Source organism: Parasteatoda tepidariorum, chromosome 3 (assembly GCF_043381705.1).
Source record: "Parasteatoda tepidariorum isolate YZ-2023 chromosome 3, CAS_Ptep_4.0, whole genome shotgun sequence".
Classification (NCBI taxonomy): Eukaryota; Metazoa; Arthropoda; class Arachnida; order Araneae; family Theridiidae; genus Parasteatoda; species Parasteatoda tepidariorum.
In genome coordinates this window covers 31,180,078-31,201,318 of record NC_092206.1, presented here as the reverse complement: position 1 = coordinate 31,201,318, position 21,241 = coordinate 31,180,078, and the positions used below count along the sequence as shown (strand labels likewise).

General features: G+C 31.2%; 1 protein-coding gene across 1 annotated transcript; it reads right to left on the bottom strand.

The window, feature by feature from the left end:
• Positions 1 to 3,242: 3,242 nt before the first annotated feature.
• On the bottom strand, positions 3,243 to 18,299 carry LOC107448981 (uridine phosphorylase 2). Its single transcript, XM_016064363.3, has 8 exons — positions 17,972 to 18,299; positions 12,839 to 12,959; positions 9,925 to 10,086; positions 9,729 to 9,843; positions 8,618 to 8,688; positions 8,340 to 8,481; positions 5,941 to 6,087; positions 3,243 to 4,348 (listed from the first exon to the last, which is right to left on the bottom strand). The coding sequence occupies exons 1-8, from the start codon at positions 17,989 to 17,991 to the stop codon at positions 4,209 to 4,211; spliced, it is 918 nt and encodes a 305-aa protein (XP_015919849.1). The 5' UTR covers positions 17,992 to 18,299; the 3' UTR covers positions 3,243 to 4,208.
• Positions 18,300 to 21,241: the final 2,942 nt, after the last annotated feature.

Here is a 21,241-nt window from a genome sequence, read left to right as displayed (position 1 = left end):
ATGTAAAACTTACTAATTTAATGAATAAAATAAAACAAAAAAATATTCCAAAATAATAATTAGTTACTTAATTATTGAGGAAATTGCGTTCATATAACAGGTTAACATTTTAGCACTTTCTGTTTGAAGGAGATCTTTAAGGACTATCAACTGTGACGTCATCACACTTTTTCCAAAGTTTCTTATAGACCTATTTGCAACAGAGCCCTCTATCAACAATAATAGGAAATAGTAAGTTCATGTTGTGGATTTGAAGAAAAGATACTCGACAATTTATAATTTAGTATCTTTATAATTTAGTAGTTTAGTTAACTTTCTTTTTCACTAATTCATCATTCAATTCTTGATAAATTCATTAAAAAAATTTTATCAATACTGAAATATGAACAAAAATCTATATTTATAATTTATCAAACATAATTCAAACAGTAGAATTTATACTTACTTATTTTTCTATTTGTTTAAAAGTAGTAATGATGTAAGTCTACCATATAAATATGTATTATATTCAAAATGGAAATAAATTGAAAAAAAAAAGGTGTACATTCTGTGCATTTATAACACCCGACATACTTCATCGAATAAACTCTAAGTATTTTATGAAACTAAAATTAAAAATAACTTAAACGATTAAAGAGCATTTCATAAAACTAATTAATGAATTTAATTAATTTACAGATGATTAATAAAGGAAACGATTAAATCATCGCCCAATTAATGGTAAGGCTTGTTACTGCAGCGGGAGCTGCACATATTTCATCAGAAAAGTGTTACCATTTTGCTCTCTTTGAAAAAAACAAATTTTGTTTCTCTTTTATTCGTTCTAGAATTAGAAAGGAAATTATAAATATACTTAATGGCTTACATGCAGGTGACGTAGTATGGGTATCTCGATCCTGATTGGTTTTTTGAAAGGTAGCTTTTGTTTACGTTAGTAGCTATTCTTTCCTTCCTATTTCGAGTAAACCAAGCCCGACGAGTATCAATTCTCTTAAGTGACACATTTTATATTCTTTCACTATATATTCCTTAGTTAACACAAAGACAGGCAAGATGCCACGTAGAACATAAACAAACTAATTATGCATCGAAGTTGCCAGGTACACAAAACAAAAATATATCACGGTTACAATAAAATACATAAATAAATAATAGTTCTAAATTAAGTAAAAGATGCAGACGAGAAAGAATTATATTTCAACAAATTTGATGGGCGATACTAGGCTATATTTAATTAACTTCACGTTAATTAACATTCTAACTTACGTGGAGAAATTTTAGCTCATTTTTAACACGCCATTTCCAGAGATGCCAACTGCTCCGGACACGCCAAAATAATGAAAAAAACGGTAATTATCTACAAAGTAAATTTGCCAAATATTTAACTATTTTTGCTTGCTTTTTAAAAGGTATAGCGTTACACAAGTATTATAAAGTGGTGCATTATATAAGCCTACGAATTATTTAGAAATAGTGGTGGATAAAAATCTACCAAATTGAATTCATTAAACCAAGAATCACAATTGATAAACTACCACTTTAAAATATATATTTGTTGTCCGGAGCAAGTTGGCATCTCTGCATTTCTCTTATAAATGATCAGCTGGCACTGACGTCAAAGATCACATGTTTTGGTATCCGTGATCTTCTTCTTGAAGTGCAAGTACCCAATTGCGAGCAGCACATGCGAATCTTCAAATTTTTATAGCATTCATAAGAAAATTATAATTTTTGACTTTTGATGCAATTTTACAATTTTTTATTAAGAGAATGCAATTTTTAAAACATAGCAAATAATTTTTATATACCTTTGACGATAAATTCTTAAAAACTTTTAAAAGTTGACTTTTTAAATTTAAGAAAAGTAACGGCCTAAAAATATTAAGTTAGAATACAAAAAATTTGATTATCAACCATCTCATAAAAACAAAATTGGTAAATCTCATGAATAATTTAGTTAGTATCAATGAAATACGATTAAAAATATGATTTTACGAAAACCGCGATTGAAGTTTAAAGATTCGTAATAAAAGTAAATATTTTTCCGTTTTAGCAACTGTCCTAATTTTCAAATCTTAGCGACTGATTAGTTTCAAATCTAAGTCGAAAGGCATTTTTTACTTTAAATATGTTAAGGTTATAACGAATCAATTATTTTTTCTCTACTACGTTAATTAAAATCGAAGTAATTACAAGTACGCTACGAACTCTGGAAACATTTTTATCTATTTATTTAAACAATGCAACTAACAATTATTTATCAAAGTCATCTGGATAAATCAAACTGATAGAGATTTTAATAGAAATAATTTACAAAATAAACTGTAATAAGTATAACATATCAATCGAATCGATGGTCTCCAAACCATTATTTCAAATGTAGCATAAATTTGTAACAATGACCTAAAAGACGCATTTTTGCCAAGTCAGAGAATGAAACTAAGTTCTGAAGTAAGCAAGAAAAACTAATTAAGACTTATCGTAAACGTGTTAAATAGGATAAGCCCTGGAGTATAAAGCAAAATCATTCACAACATGAGACAGCTATGATTTAAAGTCATGCAGTGACGTTCATGTGGATGTCGGTTAATCGAGCACATCGGATAATTAAGAAGGTTATTTCGTATAAGAGTTTGTAAGACTTTTGTTGTGAGCACAAATGTGGTCCTTCTCTTTAATTTTAGGTTCACTAAAAACACAATCATATTTCTGTACCGTAAAAAATAAATGAATGTCTCTGACTGCTTGATTGCTGAATTATAATTATTTTTCTTATCTCTTCAGGAAATGTAACTTTATAGTTTCTGATTCAAACAAATATTTCTCATACTTTAAACAAAAAAAAAAATTTTTTTTTCTTTTTAAAATCAGAGAGGGAATGGTTCTGGCTAAATTTCTTTTCCTCGACAAAGTTTTTTTCTTCTTTAATGTTTCTTTACAAGTTTAGATTTTAAATTTTCTAAGAAGTTCAATTGATTAAACATTGAATTCATTTACAAAGAGTATTTTGAAAAACCACATTACGGTTTTCGTTTGAATTGTATTTTTAAATACGAATGAAAACGAATATATAGCAAATGTACCGTCGCATAAAATGTTTCACGATATAAAAGGGGTTCTTAAAAAGTTTAAGAAATAACAAATATTTCTATTTAATAAATATGAATAGCAAAACCCCTGAAATAGAAATGTTATACATCTTTTAAGAATTAATTAAATGCAAAAAGGAATGTTCACAAAGCTTTCATTAACATATATTTTTATTAATACATTTTTCAAGTATAAATATTTTTAAAATTCAAATAAGTAGAAAAAAAAATAGGAAAAAATACATTTTTGCAAATTCACAACTTTTTACGTATATTTCAATATAGTAAACATATATATGGAATATCTAGTACATGGAATGTCAAATAGTTGTACAATTTTTATAACTTATATCACTTGAAAATAAATTAATTTTTATTTCACACTCAATATATTATAAGCTCATTTGCATAAATATTCTATTACAGTAAATAAATATTTCTTTTAATACTTATTGAATATATTCCTTTCTACTTTTTGTAATAGATTTTATCTGATGCTTCTCTCAAATTTTAATGAAACGATGTTAACAACTAAAAAAAAAATTGATTTGAATTTTTAAAGAAAAGAAAGACTTAATTTAACAAAATAATTAAAAAGACGCATTTGAAATGATTTCTATAGAATTCCTTCAAAATTAAAGCCCTTTTAAATTCTTCCTTTGAAATTTTTTGAAGGAGAATAAGAATTTCTATAAAAAAATAACTATTCGGAAGATAAAACTGTTTGATTTTAAGACCTAAAACACAAATTTAAGCAATATATTAGCCCTTTCAGGGAAAAATCTATCTTAAAATATGAGCAAGAAAATAATTTAAAGAGTGCATTAATTGCTTATATTCTTCGTTTAAAAAGTAATCTTAAAATAAAGAAATTCTTTTATAAAAACAATACATATTAGAGGCAAATTAATGCATTTAAGAATTGATATAGGAGAACAATATTTTTAAGTAGTATAAAACCAATTTTTAATATCACATGCAACTTTAAAAATATTAAAATGTAAAATCCATGTTGCCTACATTCACTTTTTATTAAAACTTTTTTAAACAACCGTGTTTTATTACCACAGCAGAACATAATTAGGATAATCATAGCAGGAACAACATAACACATTTAAACTAAGTCAAATTCATACGCTTTTTTATGAATGCAAGAGCCAATTTTTGTGGTAATTCTTGCCAATATTCCAGAGTTTCTTTACATGTGTCAATTTGATCACCATGAAGTCGATCTAAAAGAGTTACGCACACTACAGCACCTGTAGAAGACATAACAACTATATTAACAAAAATGAATAAAAACCACAAATAAAGAATAAGTAAAAATATTCTTAGTCAATTAGTGTCCACACGGTTCTTTTTTGGAGGCGGTTCTAAAACTGCATCATTGTTGATATTGCTTTCGTGTCCTTGGATTTTCAAAGAACATCGAAAATCTGTACGATTGCGGCCGCCAACTTCAGTGCCTCTTGACTGTAGAGAACATATTTTAAGTTGTCCTCAAGTGACACCATTTCCTATTTCAGAACATGTGGTGTGAGTGTTAGGCACTCGAAAATGTGTCTTGGTGTTAACATGACACCAGAGCTGTTGCTGTAGGGAACACATGTCCTGGTCTTGTCTGGGAGAATCCTTATCCCTCTGAAATGATTGGTTTTAAGTCTTGCTAAAATTGATGTCGAATTTCTGGGACAAGCTTCATCATTATCTTTATCTTATAGAGATTTTTTTGATACCCGACAAAAATTATAATCTTTATGCCAGCATTTCTCTTGAATTTCATCGATTGCAGCCAAGAGCGCCGGCAGAATAATATAAAAGGGGGTGCAACCCTTTAACAAACTACCCTCCCCTCCCCCCGAAAAAAAATTAAAATATTCTGCTATTACATTGTGTTTTATTATTACATATACTTTCATCTGTTCATTTTTTCAAGATACATTTCTTCATTGTTAGCAATATATTTAAAAAAAAGTACGAATTTCTTGTACTTGCAAATTTTGGTCAAAGGCGATCGCGCTGGCATAGCTACTAACTTTAAAGCACAAATAAGTACAAACAGTAGTTTCGTATACGCTTTTGTGCACGCTTAACATTGGTATTTATTGTGTTGATGAAGTTTTACAGTTGCGAGAAGTCAGTTTGTGTTATACACCTTTGTTAAACTGAATAATTAATAGAAAATATAATATTATTTACATTTTATTGAACGAAATTTAAAAATATAGCTTCGATATCTGTCAAGTTTGTGAATGCTCAGTGTACATAAGAAAAGAATCAAAGATGACTCAGAATTAATTGAAAAAGTTATAAACAGATTTGGACAGCAAACAAGACGATTACAATTCTTGTTTGATTAAACAATTTTTTAATTGTTATGCATCAATAATTACTTAATTATTTGTTTTTCCATAAAATATGTTTAATAAAAAAATTTTATAACAAAATTTTTCTGTATATCTTTAATTGTTTAAAAAAAAACAGCCAGGGGGGTGCAAGTGCACCCCCTTGCACCCCGCTGCCGGCGCCCTTGATTGCAGCACATAAGGTTGTTCCAAGCCACGCAAAATTTGAAGTTTAACTCATTCGTTTAAAAATAATGCAAACGATAAAAAGTAGAACAGCTGACAGTTTGTGATTTTTATAAACTGTGTGCTATATGACAGAACAACGAATTTAGTTAATAAAATATTTTGCCCAATATTGAGTCAAAAGAGAATGTGAATCTGTCACTATAGGGTAAGTAAGTGGAATAAGTAAACCTAATAAGATATAAATGCATAAGTTAAATTATAACACATACTTATAATTGGAAAGGAACTTAAAATAGAATAATGAAAATATCATTCACCTTTAACACCGGCATGCTGGCAAATTGCCGCAAAAGCAAGTGATTCCATCTCAATATTCGTGATTCCTTTTGAATGAATTTCGTTCAAGAAGTCCATTTTATCTTCCATAGTATAATCACAAAAGGCACCATCTAATCTCCCTTGACCTACGTAAATAAGAAAAACAAGATATTCAGTATTTATGATTTAAATCATTAAACCACGAGATGCAGATGAAATAATTTTGACCATACTTAACAGCAGAGCATGACCACTTGCTTAGATTTTCATTTCAATTAAGGACGCATAAAAGCGGAAATTTTGAATATTGCGATTTGCACAAATGAACCTAAGAAAAAATTTCCAATTGACGAAAGTGTGTGTATAGAGTATACCTTATTTATATGTTTTTCTCTCAAATGCCATTTTATTTTACTAAAGATGACTTCGGAAAAGTGTGCTTCAACAATACAGAATTTGCATTGGAGATTGTTAGAATGTAAACAAGCACAGAAAATACAACTTATATCTTTAAAAGGTAGAGCAGTTTGCGACGTTTTGTTATGAAACAAAATCGATAGCATACTGTATGCATGCACCAATGAATTGTGTTTATTTGGGAAAATTTCGTTACCATAAAAATTTCTCGTATTTCTGGGCCAATCAGTATTTAGAAAATTTACGTGAAAAGCTCTTTGATTCACGTTTTTATATCGTTCCTATCAATGGCGATTTATCGTATATTATTTCTTCATTTTCACGCAAAGGTTACATATTTTTGACTTACCCAAGTAATTTTCTAAAAATGTGCTTAGAAGAAGTAGGAATAGCATTATGATAGACAACAATGTTCGTATTCCGTACATTTATTGTTTCTTGCAAAAGTACGACAAAAGAATCGGAAGTAAAATCCGATAGACTTTGCTCGAGATTAATTCGATACTAATAATGATTATGAAAACAAATTTTATAAATTAAAAAAATAATGTAAAAAGAAGAAACAAACACATTTACTTAAAAACAAATAAATAATCCCAATACACTGAAGCGGGAAGATATTACCCGATTAAAAACTTCATTTGCCACAAAAATAGATTTAAAAAAAGCTTTTTCAAATTTTGTCTGTCACCTTTATTTTTTTATTTTTCGTTGGCAACTTTACGTTTTCAAATCTCTTTTGTTTCTTCTCATTGACGTCTGGCAAGTCGTGAAAATGGGCGCCTATTTTGAAGCGCTGAAGCATGTCGATTGTTATTTCATCTTTTCTTAAACAGTTTTAAAGCGAATGAGGTTTTTCTTAATCAAGAAAGACATTTACTTATTTCAAGTAGATGTTTTTTTGTTGATAGAACTAACATGCATTTGCGTTGCGTGGAGAGGAAAACCACGAAAACCTCCCACTGTTAGCCTGAAAGCTACTCTAACCCTTGATCTGTCTACAACTGAAGATATTTTCAATCAGCACAATAAATTATGATTTAGATATTACCTGATTGAAAACTTCAATCGCTTCAATAAATAGCAAATAACAGTCTACATGTTTCAAGCAAAATAGGCCCACGTCTCTGAAGCCCTTGAAACATGTCGACTGTTATTTGCTATTTATATATTTTAGAAGTAAATGAAGTTTTTAATCAGGTGTAATATCTTACCACATCATTTTCTTGGGATTATTCATTTAATATGACTTAGATAATTTCCATGAATCAATAAGCCACAAATTTCTATAAAATAACGGTTAAAATACTGGTAACTTTTAATCTAAAAATTAAATTAGAATTAAAAAAAAATTATTTTATGCATTGACATTTGAAGGCCTTTATAATGTGGGGATATAGGCAGCTACCTCCTTAAACCCTGGGATAATCAGGCCCTGATTGTCTCAATATCAAAATTTGCCTTTTTAGATACTTTCCCGTGGGAATTATGCATAGATCGGGGAGTTAATAGAGTATCCAAACAATCATTGCGTGTCCGCACACGTAATTTTGTAACTAAATTCCGTAATAATTCCCGAAATCGCATAATTTTAAAATTGTCAGTTTCATAAAGATCAGTCGCTATTAATACAAATTAAAGGATATGAAAACGCCTAAAATATAGTGCGGCTTTCAGGAGAACTCCTCCAGACAACCGTCTCGCGTCGAGGTGGGTACTATGGTTACGAGCAAAGGTCAATTTGGATAGAGGTGTGGGGTGAATAGTTTTGTCTTAATCTTAGCGTCGTGAGTAAACCAATCGACAACTTCTTTCCTCCATTTCAGCCCCATTAGAAATGTGCTCTCGCTTGTTACCATAGCAGCAGATAGCCCCAGACTTTCAGTCTGGATGAGTTCTCTTCAAAGCCACACTATACATGGGAATGGCCTAAAACATTTATTCAACGCATATTTCGAAACAAGATAAAATATAAAGCTACCTTCGTAAAAGTCATCAGTACACATCGTTTTGCCCACAACCGTGCTACATTCGTTGAGCTCCGAGTCTGCGATTTCTTTTAATTCTTGAACCAAATCCTTATCTATAACTGCAGGTCTCTTTACAACTCTTCCAAGAATATGCTGAAAAGATTGAAGTTGAAAACATTTTTAAAAACATCAGCAAACATTAAACCGTTAAATATGGGAATCGTTCACTTTTCTATTAAAGAGTTATATTTAAAAATAAAAAAGGAAATGATTAAAAATAAAGCATTACCAGTTTTAAATAAGGATTAAGCAATCCATCAACGGCTTCAGATGTAATTACTAAGGTGCCACCAGGTAAACCTTAAAAATATATTTTTCCTTTAAAAAAATGTTAGCGATGAAAGTTTTTAGCATTTTTTGTTATTACACAGCATAAAATGCTCAGAAAAACTATTGAGTGATATTTACTCTGAAATGAACGATTGCAATTAATTAATAAAATAAAACTCCGTAATAATGAGCTTTATAAAGATGTAAAGAGAAAAATTATGTAAGAAATAATGTTGACAGTTCAAAAAAAAAAAAAAAAAAAAAAAAAAAAAANTTTCAGTCCCGTTGCCTTATCGGTTCCATTTCGATCCATTCCAGATTCAGCCGTTACTAATTCAACCCTTCTATTTTGAAATACTATTTCGTCAGACCGGACTGTGTAGGGGTCAGGGAACTGCCTTGCATCAGAAAGGTTCTGGGTTCGTATCCTGGACAAGACATGGATGTTCTTTCATTCTCTGTACTATCTGTCCTTACTGCGGGAGCAACGTTGCCCCACAGATTACTTATTTTACATAGCAACAAAACTGATCAATGTAAAAGAATCTCACCTTATAAAATTTCGATGATAAGAATCCTATATGAACAGTATAAACCAAAAGCGAGATTTAGTTAACCTATACCCCGCTGTTGTTGCTTTCGTGCAACAGTTTGTAGTGACCAAAAAAGAAAAAAAAACTTTTTGAAATACGCTGTTGTGAGCGTTAAAGATAAGTGGATAACTTCTACAACAATGTGACAAAGACTTTAGTTTTAAAAGACATCGCAAACGCATAATTTCAGATCAAAACACATATTAATATAATTTGTATACTTGTGCTATTAATGTACTTTGGAAAATACGGATATCTCTGTTTCATGGAAATAAATTTAAAAATTGAAATAATTGAGTTGCCAGTTTCATCTCTTAATTAATAGATTCAAATTATTTGAGTCACTATCGAAATTTAACCACTGTAAATAGGGTACCTAATATTTTTTCCATTTATTCTTATTACATTATTTATTATTCACGTATATTAGACTGGTGATACCGGGTCCTCCGAGATTTCTGGATTGAGGCTTCTTACCTATGCCCCCGCAAGTTCCGAGACGCAAGAAGGTGACATCTTCGCAATGAGCATGATGTATCAACTTGATGAGCTCGTGTAAAAGTATAGATAAAGATGGAATTCCCATACCATGCTGCAATAATAAATAACTTCATCAAGTATTTCTTTAGATGAAATGTGAAGATTCAGCAAAATAAGCAAAGATGGCACTCACACTAACTGATATCACAGGTCCGACTTTATACATGGAATATCTGTAAGAACGGGCACTTATATCATACAAGGCTGTTCCCGTGGGTAATTTTATGCCTAATTCTCTTTGTACAAAATGTGCAAACTTTTCCATCCTTCTAGGAGTACCTCCTGTACATACAAACTGAAATTAAAAAAACCATGGTGTAAAAGTTCATCAATAATAAGGTCATAAGAAAACAAACTACACTGCTGGACAATTGTTAAGGGTGGATGATAAAAGCAACGACAGTAACAACAAAGTTGACGACTGGAAAATGTGAAAATTAGCATAAGTGCGAGATACAGTAAGACGTGTTTTATGTATGCAAATTTGGGGAGGGGGGGGTGTTGAACTGGTTTGTCACACGACAGCGCTGAAAAGAGATAAAATAGATTTGACGCGAATAAAGCGTTGTTCAAAATTAAATTTTAAAGCGAAACAATCAATTGACGAACTTGATATTTTTGATATGTCTTTCCGACGTCATTTGGATGATTTTACGCGTGACTGCATTATTGGCATGATTTAAGAAGGCCGAAAAATAACAGAAGTTACCAAACAGTTCAATGTCAGCCACAGCGTTGTTTCAAGGATTTGGAAATCATTTCAAACAGCTGAAATGTGTAGCAGACATCACGGAGGAAGTCGTGTTCCATGTAAGACGCTTGCACAAGACGGGTACATAGAGTTATCGACAAAAAAGAACCGGCGCAGTTCAGGCAGTCTGGTAGCAAACCAGTTTCAAGTGAATCTCCTGAAAAACTGTGGCCAGACTCTAACAAGCAGGAGGACTATACAACCACCGACCTGTTTTGTGCATACTATTGTGTCCAGACGCCACCATAGCGCCTGTTTGCAATGGTGTCTTCTGCATCACAGTTTGAGCGAAAAGGATTGGGATTGCGTACTATTCTCAGATGAGAGTAGATTCAGATCTGATTGATTCAAATCCTTCCTCATCTAATTGTTGACCCCAAATAACCTGGCATGAGATTGGCACTCCGTATAGTCGAACAAGCATCCTACATGTACTATATATATATATATATATACGCAGTAGTATAGTACGTAGAACCCTTAAATTCAAAAAAATACAAAGAAAGCAAGGAAAGAAATAAAAATAATAAAAGGGAATAAAAAATTTTAAGATCAAGAAAGGAAATTTTTTTTAAGTGTTGCATTTTTTGTAAAAATTTTGAAGAAAAAAAATTAAAATTAGAAGAGATATAATTTCGACATCAGCTCACATGACTACGTCCACAAAAACAGCGCTTCCAAATACTGCATTAATATAGCCAAAGCAAAATACATCAATATAGTAGTGTGAAGAGAAAGAAAATAAAAGGAAGAAATTAAAATAAAAGGAAGAAATAAAAATAAAAGGATGAAAATAAAAGGAAGAAACTAATTCACGAAAAAAAATTCCCAAAATCCAAAAAAGTACAAAATTGCGCACCAATAGGACCATTTAAAGCGAGAAAGGTACTTACAAATATATAGTAAAAACGATTTAAAAAAAATTTCGTATATAAGTAGCCAGATTACAAATATGAAATTAAAATGTGAAACGTGGTAGCCGTGTATATTTAAGGCACGCTCATGCGAAAGCTATCAGCCGTATTTGATTTGTTTGTTAAATTGGGTTGACCCGAAAATTGAATGTGCGCAAGAATATATATTATACTAAATAATTCAAAATATTTAATTAATAAAAGGCAAAAATATAACTTTTGAATTCGATGGCTTTAATGAAAATTATTAACATTTATTGAATAGTATTAGTTATTTAATTGAATATTGAAAGAGGTTGTTTAGAAGATATAAAATTTATCAGCCACCTATTTTCCCGAATTGGATTTGCACATGGCAAAAATATCATTCTAGACAATTAAAAGATTTTATGTAAATAAATTCTTTAATTAATTTATAGACAATTAATTCAATAATTTTGTAAAGAATTGAATTTACATGTGCTGCATATCCGTTGTTTTTAATCATATTTCGCAAAATCATGTCTATTCGNTATATATATATATATATATATATATATATATATATATATGACGCTCTAATTACTAGCTAATAGTTACAAAAACAAATTGCTAGACTTTTGAATTTATATTTGCCCTAAAATATAAAATCCAAAAAAATGTAGTTTGGATTTTTTTCATACATATTCAAAGATTTATCAATTGATTTTGTAAATAAAAGAAATTTCAATGACGAATAACTGTTTCGATTGGAACTAAATAACTGCAAATTTGAAAAATTATTGTTTGGAAGTGAGTCGTGTCTGGAAGATTTTACCTTTAACGCAGAAGACACCGGAGCTTTATGCTATATTTCATAACCATCAATTATTAAAATGCCAAATATATTTTTCCCGACTTATTTTGATCCAAATTAATACAAAATAATGTAAAAAGAATGAAAAATAGGCGTAATAAAAATTCAGCGTTAAAGTGTTAATATATCGTCGCTTTGAAACTAAACCGTGATAACTAAAAAAAAGCAAGTTTTTCAGGAGAGCGATTTCTAACTTTTCGGGAACTTCCGCCGCAGCTTGATCCGAAGCTATGGCGACTACTGCAAAATAGTTTACATTAAAAAAAAATTTCGGAAATCACTGCCCTTCCTAAAACCAAGATGGAGAATCGCGCCATTGCTATAACGATTTATCTGGTCTCTAAATTAATTTTATGGAACTATGAAGATAACACGTTGCTTTTCTAAAAGGGTGATTTTTTTACACAAAATGACCCAAATATCTCATTTTTCGATTTTTTTTTAGTTACTACGGTTTAGTTTCAAGGTGACGATATGTTAGATTAAGCTTAAGTTTTACAATAATAACTGTCTGCGTTATAATCTATGTATTCACACACATACAAACCTTTACGTCTGAAAACATTTCTGGCAAATTATGAGTCTGAGTGTTTAGTGAAATATGATAAAGATGATCTACTCCTAGTTCTTCGATGTGAGGATTCTGTAAATCCACGCAACCAGTTTTTCTGGAAAACAAAACAAAACTAGCATTATTGATTTTAAAAAAAAAAAAAAATTATTGCTGAACTAAAATTTGTTGAACAAGTTTATTCATTTTTATTTACAGTTTAAATAAGAGAAATATGATAGAGTAAATTTGAAAACAGTGTTATTAATTCATAAACCAAAACCGTTTTATTAATTTCTTCTGAGGATGTTTAACTTTTTTTTCTTCAAATAAATGCCGTTTTGAAAAACATACTTTTTTTTATTCATTTGCCCTCAACATTTGTTGTTGTTCTTCTTCTTCAGCACGACAGCCCCTTACAGGCCTTGGCTGTCTCAGTAGCCTCCAGCGCCTCCTGTCCATGACGACTTTTTTCCAGTTGTTTATCTTCAATACTTTTAGATCTTTAGCAGTGTTACTGCATTCATACTTAACATTTTTTACTGCTTTAAAAACGTTTTTTTCCAAGGTCAATTAATTATTGAATACGAAATAGTATACAAAATACCAATCATATGAGGACAGTGTTAAAGTTTGTTATCATAATATTCCATGGATATAATATGAATTTAAAAATTCCTAATTATGCGCATTGCATCTTATTGTTGTTGTTGTCAATTTACGTCGCACTAGAGTTGCACAATGGGCTATTGGCGACGGTCTGGGAAACATCCCGGAGGATGATCCGAAGACATGCCATCACAATTTTGATCCTCTGCGGAGGGGATGGCACCCCCGCTTCGGTAGCCCGACGACCTGCGCGCGAAGTCGTGCACTTTACGGTAGCACAGTTTTACCAGGACTAATGCCGCACACCCTCGGTCCCTACGCAGGCTGATTCAAGTGGTCACCCACCCGCACACTGACCGCAGCCAGTGATGCTTGACTTCGGTGATCTGCTGGGAACCGTGTCTTGACGATTAGTCCACTGCGGGACTGCATTACATCTTAAATTATGTTAATAAAAATATGCAAGCATTCCTTCTAGTGTTTTTCCGCTCTTTCTTTGTACAATAAGCTAAATAAATAAAATCAAGGAAAAAATATATCACGTTGATTAATTTTGTTCCATAACGATCATATTTTCACGTACTAAAAACAAATCTTTATGGATAAAGGGTGGACATAAATTAGCTAATTAATTAGTTCTGACTATGAATTAAGTTAAAAAAATCAGACACGAAATAGGTTGAATTTGAAAAATAAAGATTTAAAAATACGACTTTTCAAAAGTTTTATATCTAAGAAATTTCCTACCGCTTTTCCAAGTTGCATATTTTGTTCTTTAAAATTAATTAGTTTAGAATTATTTGAAAATTATTTGAGCATTCGTATACCTTACATTTCAAAATTCTTTTAGACGAATATTGAATTAAATGATAAAAAAAATAATAAATAAATATAAAAATAATTTCTGGCATAAGTGAATATTTACAAAATTTTTCGATTAGCTTATAAAGTTTTTGATATTTAACGGAATACGCAAAAAGGGAAACTAACAATAAGCATTCTGTTGATCTCTTGACTATAAATTATTGGAACCATAGTTTTCAGATTGTGTATACCCACAAAGAATCGAAATCCACCGAAACAATGTTAGTTCATTTAAAGAAAGTACGTCCATGTGTCAGATTTAGTAAATAATTAGCTTGATTAATTGGCATATTTGAGGCAAACTCTTTGAACCATTAAAGTTGGCACCTTAATGCGTGAAACTTCGGTTATTAGATCAAAAGTCATTCAAAGTGTACATTTTTTCGTCCTGGGCGTTGGTTTTACGTTCAACCAAATTAGAGATCGATAGGCATCAACTTGTCTGGGGAGTAAAGCTGGTCAGTACGCAATCCTGACCATAATGCCCCCATCATGTCGTTGATCACGAAATTATACTTTTGCGCCTAAAACTCAATGATCCCCCCCCCGATCCACAATGGACTGTTGCGAAAATAGTCTTTTATTTATTTATTATTTTTTTAAAATCTCTTTTTAGGAAATGCACTTAAAAGCTCATAAATCTAAATTAAAGAAATTAAAGTGAGAACATCAAACTTAACATGTTTGTTTACTAACACAAAATGACGCAGACGACTTTTGATATGCTGATCGGGTAGATCTTATTGGATAATAAGTTACGATTGAGAAAAAAAAAATTATGTATTTTTAAGAGAATAATCAAATATTGAAACTTAAACACTATGCATTTCAAAAAGTTTTTTCTGTCTTTAAACTTTTTGCCAATTAAAACAGTATGATGCATTTCAATAGAAAATGAATAAATGGCTTAAGCACACGATCTATTATTTTTTATATATTTATTTTAAGACATTTGGGTTGCTGAAATGCATAAAGGTTTAAAAAGTAGTTTTAGAAATACATAAAATAAAAATCGCTTAGAAATTTTAAGTAAATGAAAATGTTTTTCTGTGAACTGATTTTTTCCCCCTAGTAATATAGAGTAATTTTTGGGAACACATTTGTGCGTTACTTTTACTCTTATACTTGTAATTGCCGAGTCTTGAAAATAGACTAAAAGCTAGTTTTTAAAATAATTTAGTCTAAAATATCACAAACAATATAGGTTCAACACAAACTTCTTGGTTATGATGTAAATCTCAATATAATGAGTGAAAATAATCAAAACATCAGAAAATGCATTGAAGTTAGAAATTTTATTTGTCTCAAGTAATAATTCTCTTTCCGAAAAATTTCATCGAAATTCGGTAACAAAATACTTTAAGAAAGCTAAAATTCTATCAAACAGAACCATTTTTCATAACTGAAATAGAATAAATAAAATTTTTACTAAATCGGGTGAAAACTATGATCCCGAAAAATATTATAATGTATTAATTTACTTCATATTAACTTAAATATCAAATTTCAGTTTCCCTTTTTTTTAAATTGAATAGAATAAGTAAAATATTAATTAAATTGGATGAAAATAGTTCTGAAAAATTTCCAAAATAGAGTAATTTATGCAAATTTATGCAAAAGTAGTCCCGCAGTGGACTGATCATTAAGACACGGTTCCCAGCAGATCACCGAAGTCAAGCATCACTGGCTGCGGTCAGTGTGCGGGTGGGTGACCCACTTGGATCAGCCTGCGTAGGGACCGAGGGTGTGCGGTATTGGTCCTCGTTAAACTGTGCTATCGTAAAGTGCTCGACTTCGCGCCCAGGTCGTTGGTCTACCGAAGCGGGAGTGCCATCCCTTCTGCAGAGGATCAAAATTGTGATGGCATGTCTTCGGATCATCCCCAGGGATGTTTCCCAGACCGTCGCCAATAGCCCATTGTGCATCTCTAGTGTGACATAAATGAACTACAACAACTATGCAAATAATTAATCCATGAATAATAAAGTTGCAGGTTTCTTAACATCTTTTCAAGTTATTTTTTTTATAACCGTCGTTGAACAGCCGAATTGGGTTTACGACTACTAATGTTCCCCGTAGCCTTGTAATTTTGAACCCAATCCAGAAGACAAGAGAACTCCTAGATCAAATATTGGGAGAAATTTGCCTGCAAGAAGGGCTTTTTGATGGAACTAACCCGCATTTGAGTTACTTGGTGAGGAAAAACACGAAGAACTCTCATAGTTATCCCGACGGCAAGGGGACTCTAAACCATAATCCGTCTACCACTGAGAATTTTTACGTCAGCACTGTGGTTGGTACGAGGGGGGTGCGGAATTCGTATCGAACAGCCATCGCTCTGATTCGAACCCTGTTCAACTCATTGAAAGACGAACGTTCTATTCCCTCAACCACTACGGCTCTCTTATTTATGATTTGATGATTAAGAAAATTAAAATAAAGTAATTAAATTGTTTGAAAGTTTCGGCTAGTATTACTATTACTGTGCCTTTTGTCAAAATGGATGATGTAAGTACCATGTTCAAAAAGCAAATTCAACCTAAAAAAAAAAGTACTAAAGAAAAAAACAAGGTGCATCTTCTAAAAAAAAAACACATTCCGCAGTAGACTGATAAGATATGGTTCCCAGTCGAAGTCAATATCTCTGATAGTTGTCAGTGAACGAGTGTGTGACTACTTAGATCAGCCTGCGCAGGGACCGAGGGCGCGACGTATGAACCGTTATTAAACTGTTCGACCGTAAGGGGCTCGACTCCAGTCAAACTGTAGAGTATCGTGCAGTTCTAGTGCGACGAAAATAAAGTATTACTAATAGTACAAATAATGCAATATGTATATTAGAGAGAAAAGAAGTGAAATATTGATATTTTTAACTTCTAAAGCTATTTTTTATTAATCAGTAAATTAGACTTTCAATTTTGTGCCAACAAACAGCATTTAAGCATTACCATTATTTTAGGTATGACATTTCTCTATTTCTGTACAATTTATAATGTTCTAACATAAAATGATATTTACACTTATGTAAGAAATGTAATTATGCTAATTATTGCTAGTCTTCGTATTAAAAGAATATCTCGGAATATAGTTGCAAGGAAAATAAAGATATAAAGAAATTGTTTTTAAATTAATTTACTGAGTTGAACTAATTAGTTCAAAAATGTGTCGGATTCTTATACCTAATAATTGTTTAACATTCGGACAAAATAGTTTAGTAACACTAAATCAATGCTTTAACAACTAATAACGTTTTAAAATACATATAGTTCTTTCAATATTTAATAGTTTAAATTCTTTATAATGACGTTTCTTAAAAACTTTACAGAAAAGATATTGGCAACAACAAATTCTCATTTCAAATAATGGCAACACAAATTTCGCCAATAAAAACACTTTCCAAAGACTTTACATGTTTTCAAACTTATAGAAAATGTTTAAAATTATTTCACTACAAAAAGAAATACAATTATGAAAATATTTGTTCTTAAAACGCTTAAAATATTTCTTCTTACAAACATAACTTCAAGTATTTCAAAACATCGCCAATAGCCGATGTTTAGAATTGCGTTTCTGTTCTCTTGAATGAAATCTAAACCATAGTATTTCAATCCTAAAAAATTAACGATATATAATTACAACAAATAATTAAAAACTAACCTGCTATGTTTACCATTCATGGTAAAACCCTAATGAAGAATGAGGGTTAGCAGAAGGTCAGAGAAGGACGGAGTATCCAACAAGAAAATGGGAAAATCAATAATTTTTGTTATCGAAGCACCACGAGGTGGAGAACGAGAAAGCTCAACGTAGAACAGCAGACATTTCCGACTGCCAGATGTATTCTGCTGTAAAAAAAAAAAACACCTTGACTGAATCCGGATGTTTATAATTATTATTTTCTTTTTTGCCTGATTTCTTGGAGAAGTGAGAAACAATTAGCATACGTAGCGTTCTTGTTTGGCGAGAGCATACAATAAGCGTGTTTATGACATACTTTTTGTTGCTTTTTTTTATCATTAGTGGGATAGTGAAAGTTGCAAGCGAGAAGAAACTGATAAAAAGTGCTTAAAGTAGTCTTTTTTCAAGAGAATTTTTATGGCGTTTTTATTTTTTTTGAAATATATATCTAGATTTATTAGATTAATTCAAGATAATTATTTTCTTATTAATATCACCATTAGGCTATCAATTAATCACATAATTTCTATCTAGATGTCATGCAGTTGAAAACCTATATTATAAATTGAATATACAAAAAAAATGTATACTTATAAAAGTAACTTATTTACACAAATTTCTGGGTTATCTTTGCACTGAAACAGTATTACCAAACAGGCATGATTTTGACGATATTTGAATTTTTGGACGATGTTTGAATTTTTGCTCTTTCAGAACAAAATTAAGATTCTTAAAACCGAATTAAGTATTTTTCTGTAATCTTCTCATTTTAAGACATATTTATTTATTTTTATTTATTTATTTGCATTAAAGGACATGTTCCTCTTTTTTTATGACATATTCTTTAACATTTTATTTTATGTATATACATATATATATTTTGTATTGAATTTTTCTTTTTTTTTTCAAAATGAAATTTCAATTTTTTATAACTCTGTTCTAACATATACATTTTAAAAAAAATCAGTGTAGACATCAACATAATTTTTTTCCTAGTATTTTGTCATTTCAGCTTTTAACATTTATTTCAAACTTTCATGAAAATTGAAATTCAATTTCTTGTACTATGTTGTTTTAATACAGCTATATACATGATGATTTAAGAACTTCATTTGTTTCCAAAATTATAAAGATGGTAATAAAAGTTAGCATGTTTCGAATGCTCAAAAATAAGCGTTCATTCTCAAGACTTACCAGACGTGAGTGAGAAAACAATGTGATTTTAAACAGAAAACGAAAAATAAACGCTACTGTTTAAAATCACATTTGTTTTCTCATTCACAACTGGCGACTCTTGAGAATGGGTGCCTATTTTTGAGTGCTCGAAACATGTCGGCATTCATTACCATCTTCATAATTTTTACATCATCCAAATATATCTTTTCGCTTTAGTTTCTTGGGATCATTCATTTAACAATTACATGTCATTTGCAAATTTAGCAAAGAAATAATATCCAGATCTTTAGATCATTAAAATCTAAGCTCCATCCACGCGTATAGTATTAAAAAAATATTATTAAATTAGTTGCTCTGCTAAATAAAACATTATTGGTGCCAGGTAACAGATTAAAGAAAAATATAGAAGTTCACGGAATTAATCGAGATATCCTTGATAAAACTTGATTTGTTCTTTAATATTTATACATCAATTTATTTTGAGTAAAGACATTGACTCTGGCACTTTTTTATGACTAGTACCAAAAATCTTTTTAATGTGTTAATGCCTTACGTGTGATTTTTTATTTTGTTGATTATTTATTCGAAGAATTTAATTCATTACTAATTAATGTTATAGATATACCTTCGTAGAAGTTAAATATAAAAATGAACGACATATTCCTTTAAATGTCAGAAAAAATTAGCAAATCATAAAAAAATTAGATTTTTTTTTTAATTTGGAGGAAAGTTATTTAAGCCTTGTTTATTTAGGAAGACATTATATAAAGCAAAATTAGGAATTGTTGCAAATAAGTACATTAATTTCGCCTGTAACATAATGTAAAAACAATAATTTTTCCCTGTAAGAGAGCTTATGAAATTCGCTAACCAAGGGTTCTCAAGGTGGGGGCGTGTTCCCCAGGGAAGGTACATATTTATTCAGGTAAGGAAGCTTAATATAATGAAGACCGTTTTTTAGAAACAAAAATGATAACAATAATTAAGCAACACGATGTTTATTACATTAAAATTATAAGATAATGGAAAACTTTTCTCTTTTTAAAAAAAAAAAAAAAATCCCAGTAGAGCAACATCACTGGCTGCGGTCAGTACGCGGGTGGGTGATCACTTTGATCAGCCTGCGTTGGGACCGAGGGTGGGTGGTATCGGTACTCGTCAAACTGTTCTACCGTTAAGTGCTGGTCGTCAGGCTACCAAGGCGGGAGAGCCATCCTTTCTGCAGAAGATAAAAATTGTGATGGCTTGTCTTCGGATCATCCTCAGGCATGTTTCCAAGACCATCGCCTATAGTCCATTGTGCAGCTCTAGTGCGACGTAAATGAAATGCTTACTCACCTACCTATTATACTAAAAAATTTCCCTTTTTTTTTATTAAAGTGGCTTCCCTTTCCTTCCATCTTCCATGAAAAAAGGTAAAAACTATTGTAATGACTCGTAAATAGCATAGTCGCGCAGTGAACTGATCGTTAAGACGCGGCTCCCAGCAGATCACCGAAGTCAAGCATCAGTGGCTACGGTCAGTGTGCGGGTGGGTGACCACTTGGATCAGTCTGCGTAGGGACCGAGGGTGTGCGGTATTGGTCCTCGTTAAACTGTTCTACCGTAAAGTGCTCGACTTCGCGTGCAGGTCGTCGGGCTACCGAAGCAGGAGTGCCATCCCCTCTGCAGAGGATCAAAATTGTGATGGCATGTCTTCGGATCATCCTCAGGGATGTTTCCCTTACTGTCGCAAATAGTCCGTTGTGCAGCTCTAGTGCTACGTAAATAAAATACCTAACAACCTACCTATTTTAAGAGATTGCAATAATTTCTCTCTTTGTAGTTCATTAGTGACTTTGAGGTACGAATCATTCATACTGCCTGTCTTCTAATTTGGTGATTTAACAAGCGACTGCATTTTCTGAGAGTTCAAAGTCGTTTCGAGACAAGCATATTTTTGAATGACAATTCCACGTCAATCGTCAATGGGGCGAGCATAAGTTATAGTTTTACACTATTTCTTATGAATTCGAATAAAATTATTTTTTATGCATTCTCCTTTGCATCGTGTTATTATAATATTTTAGACGT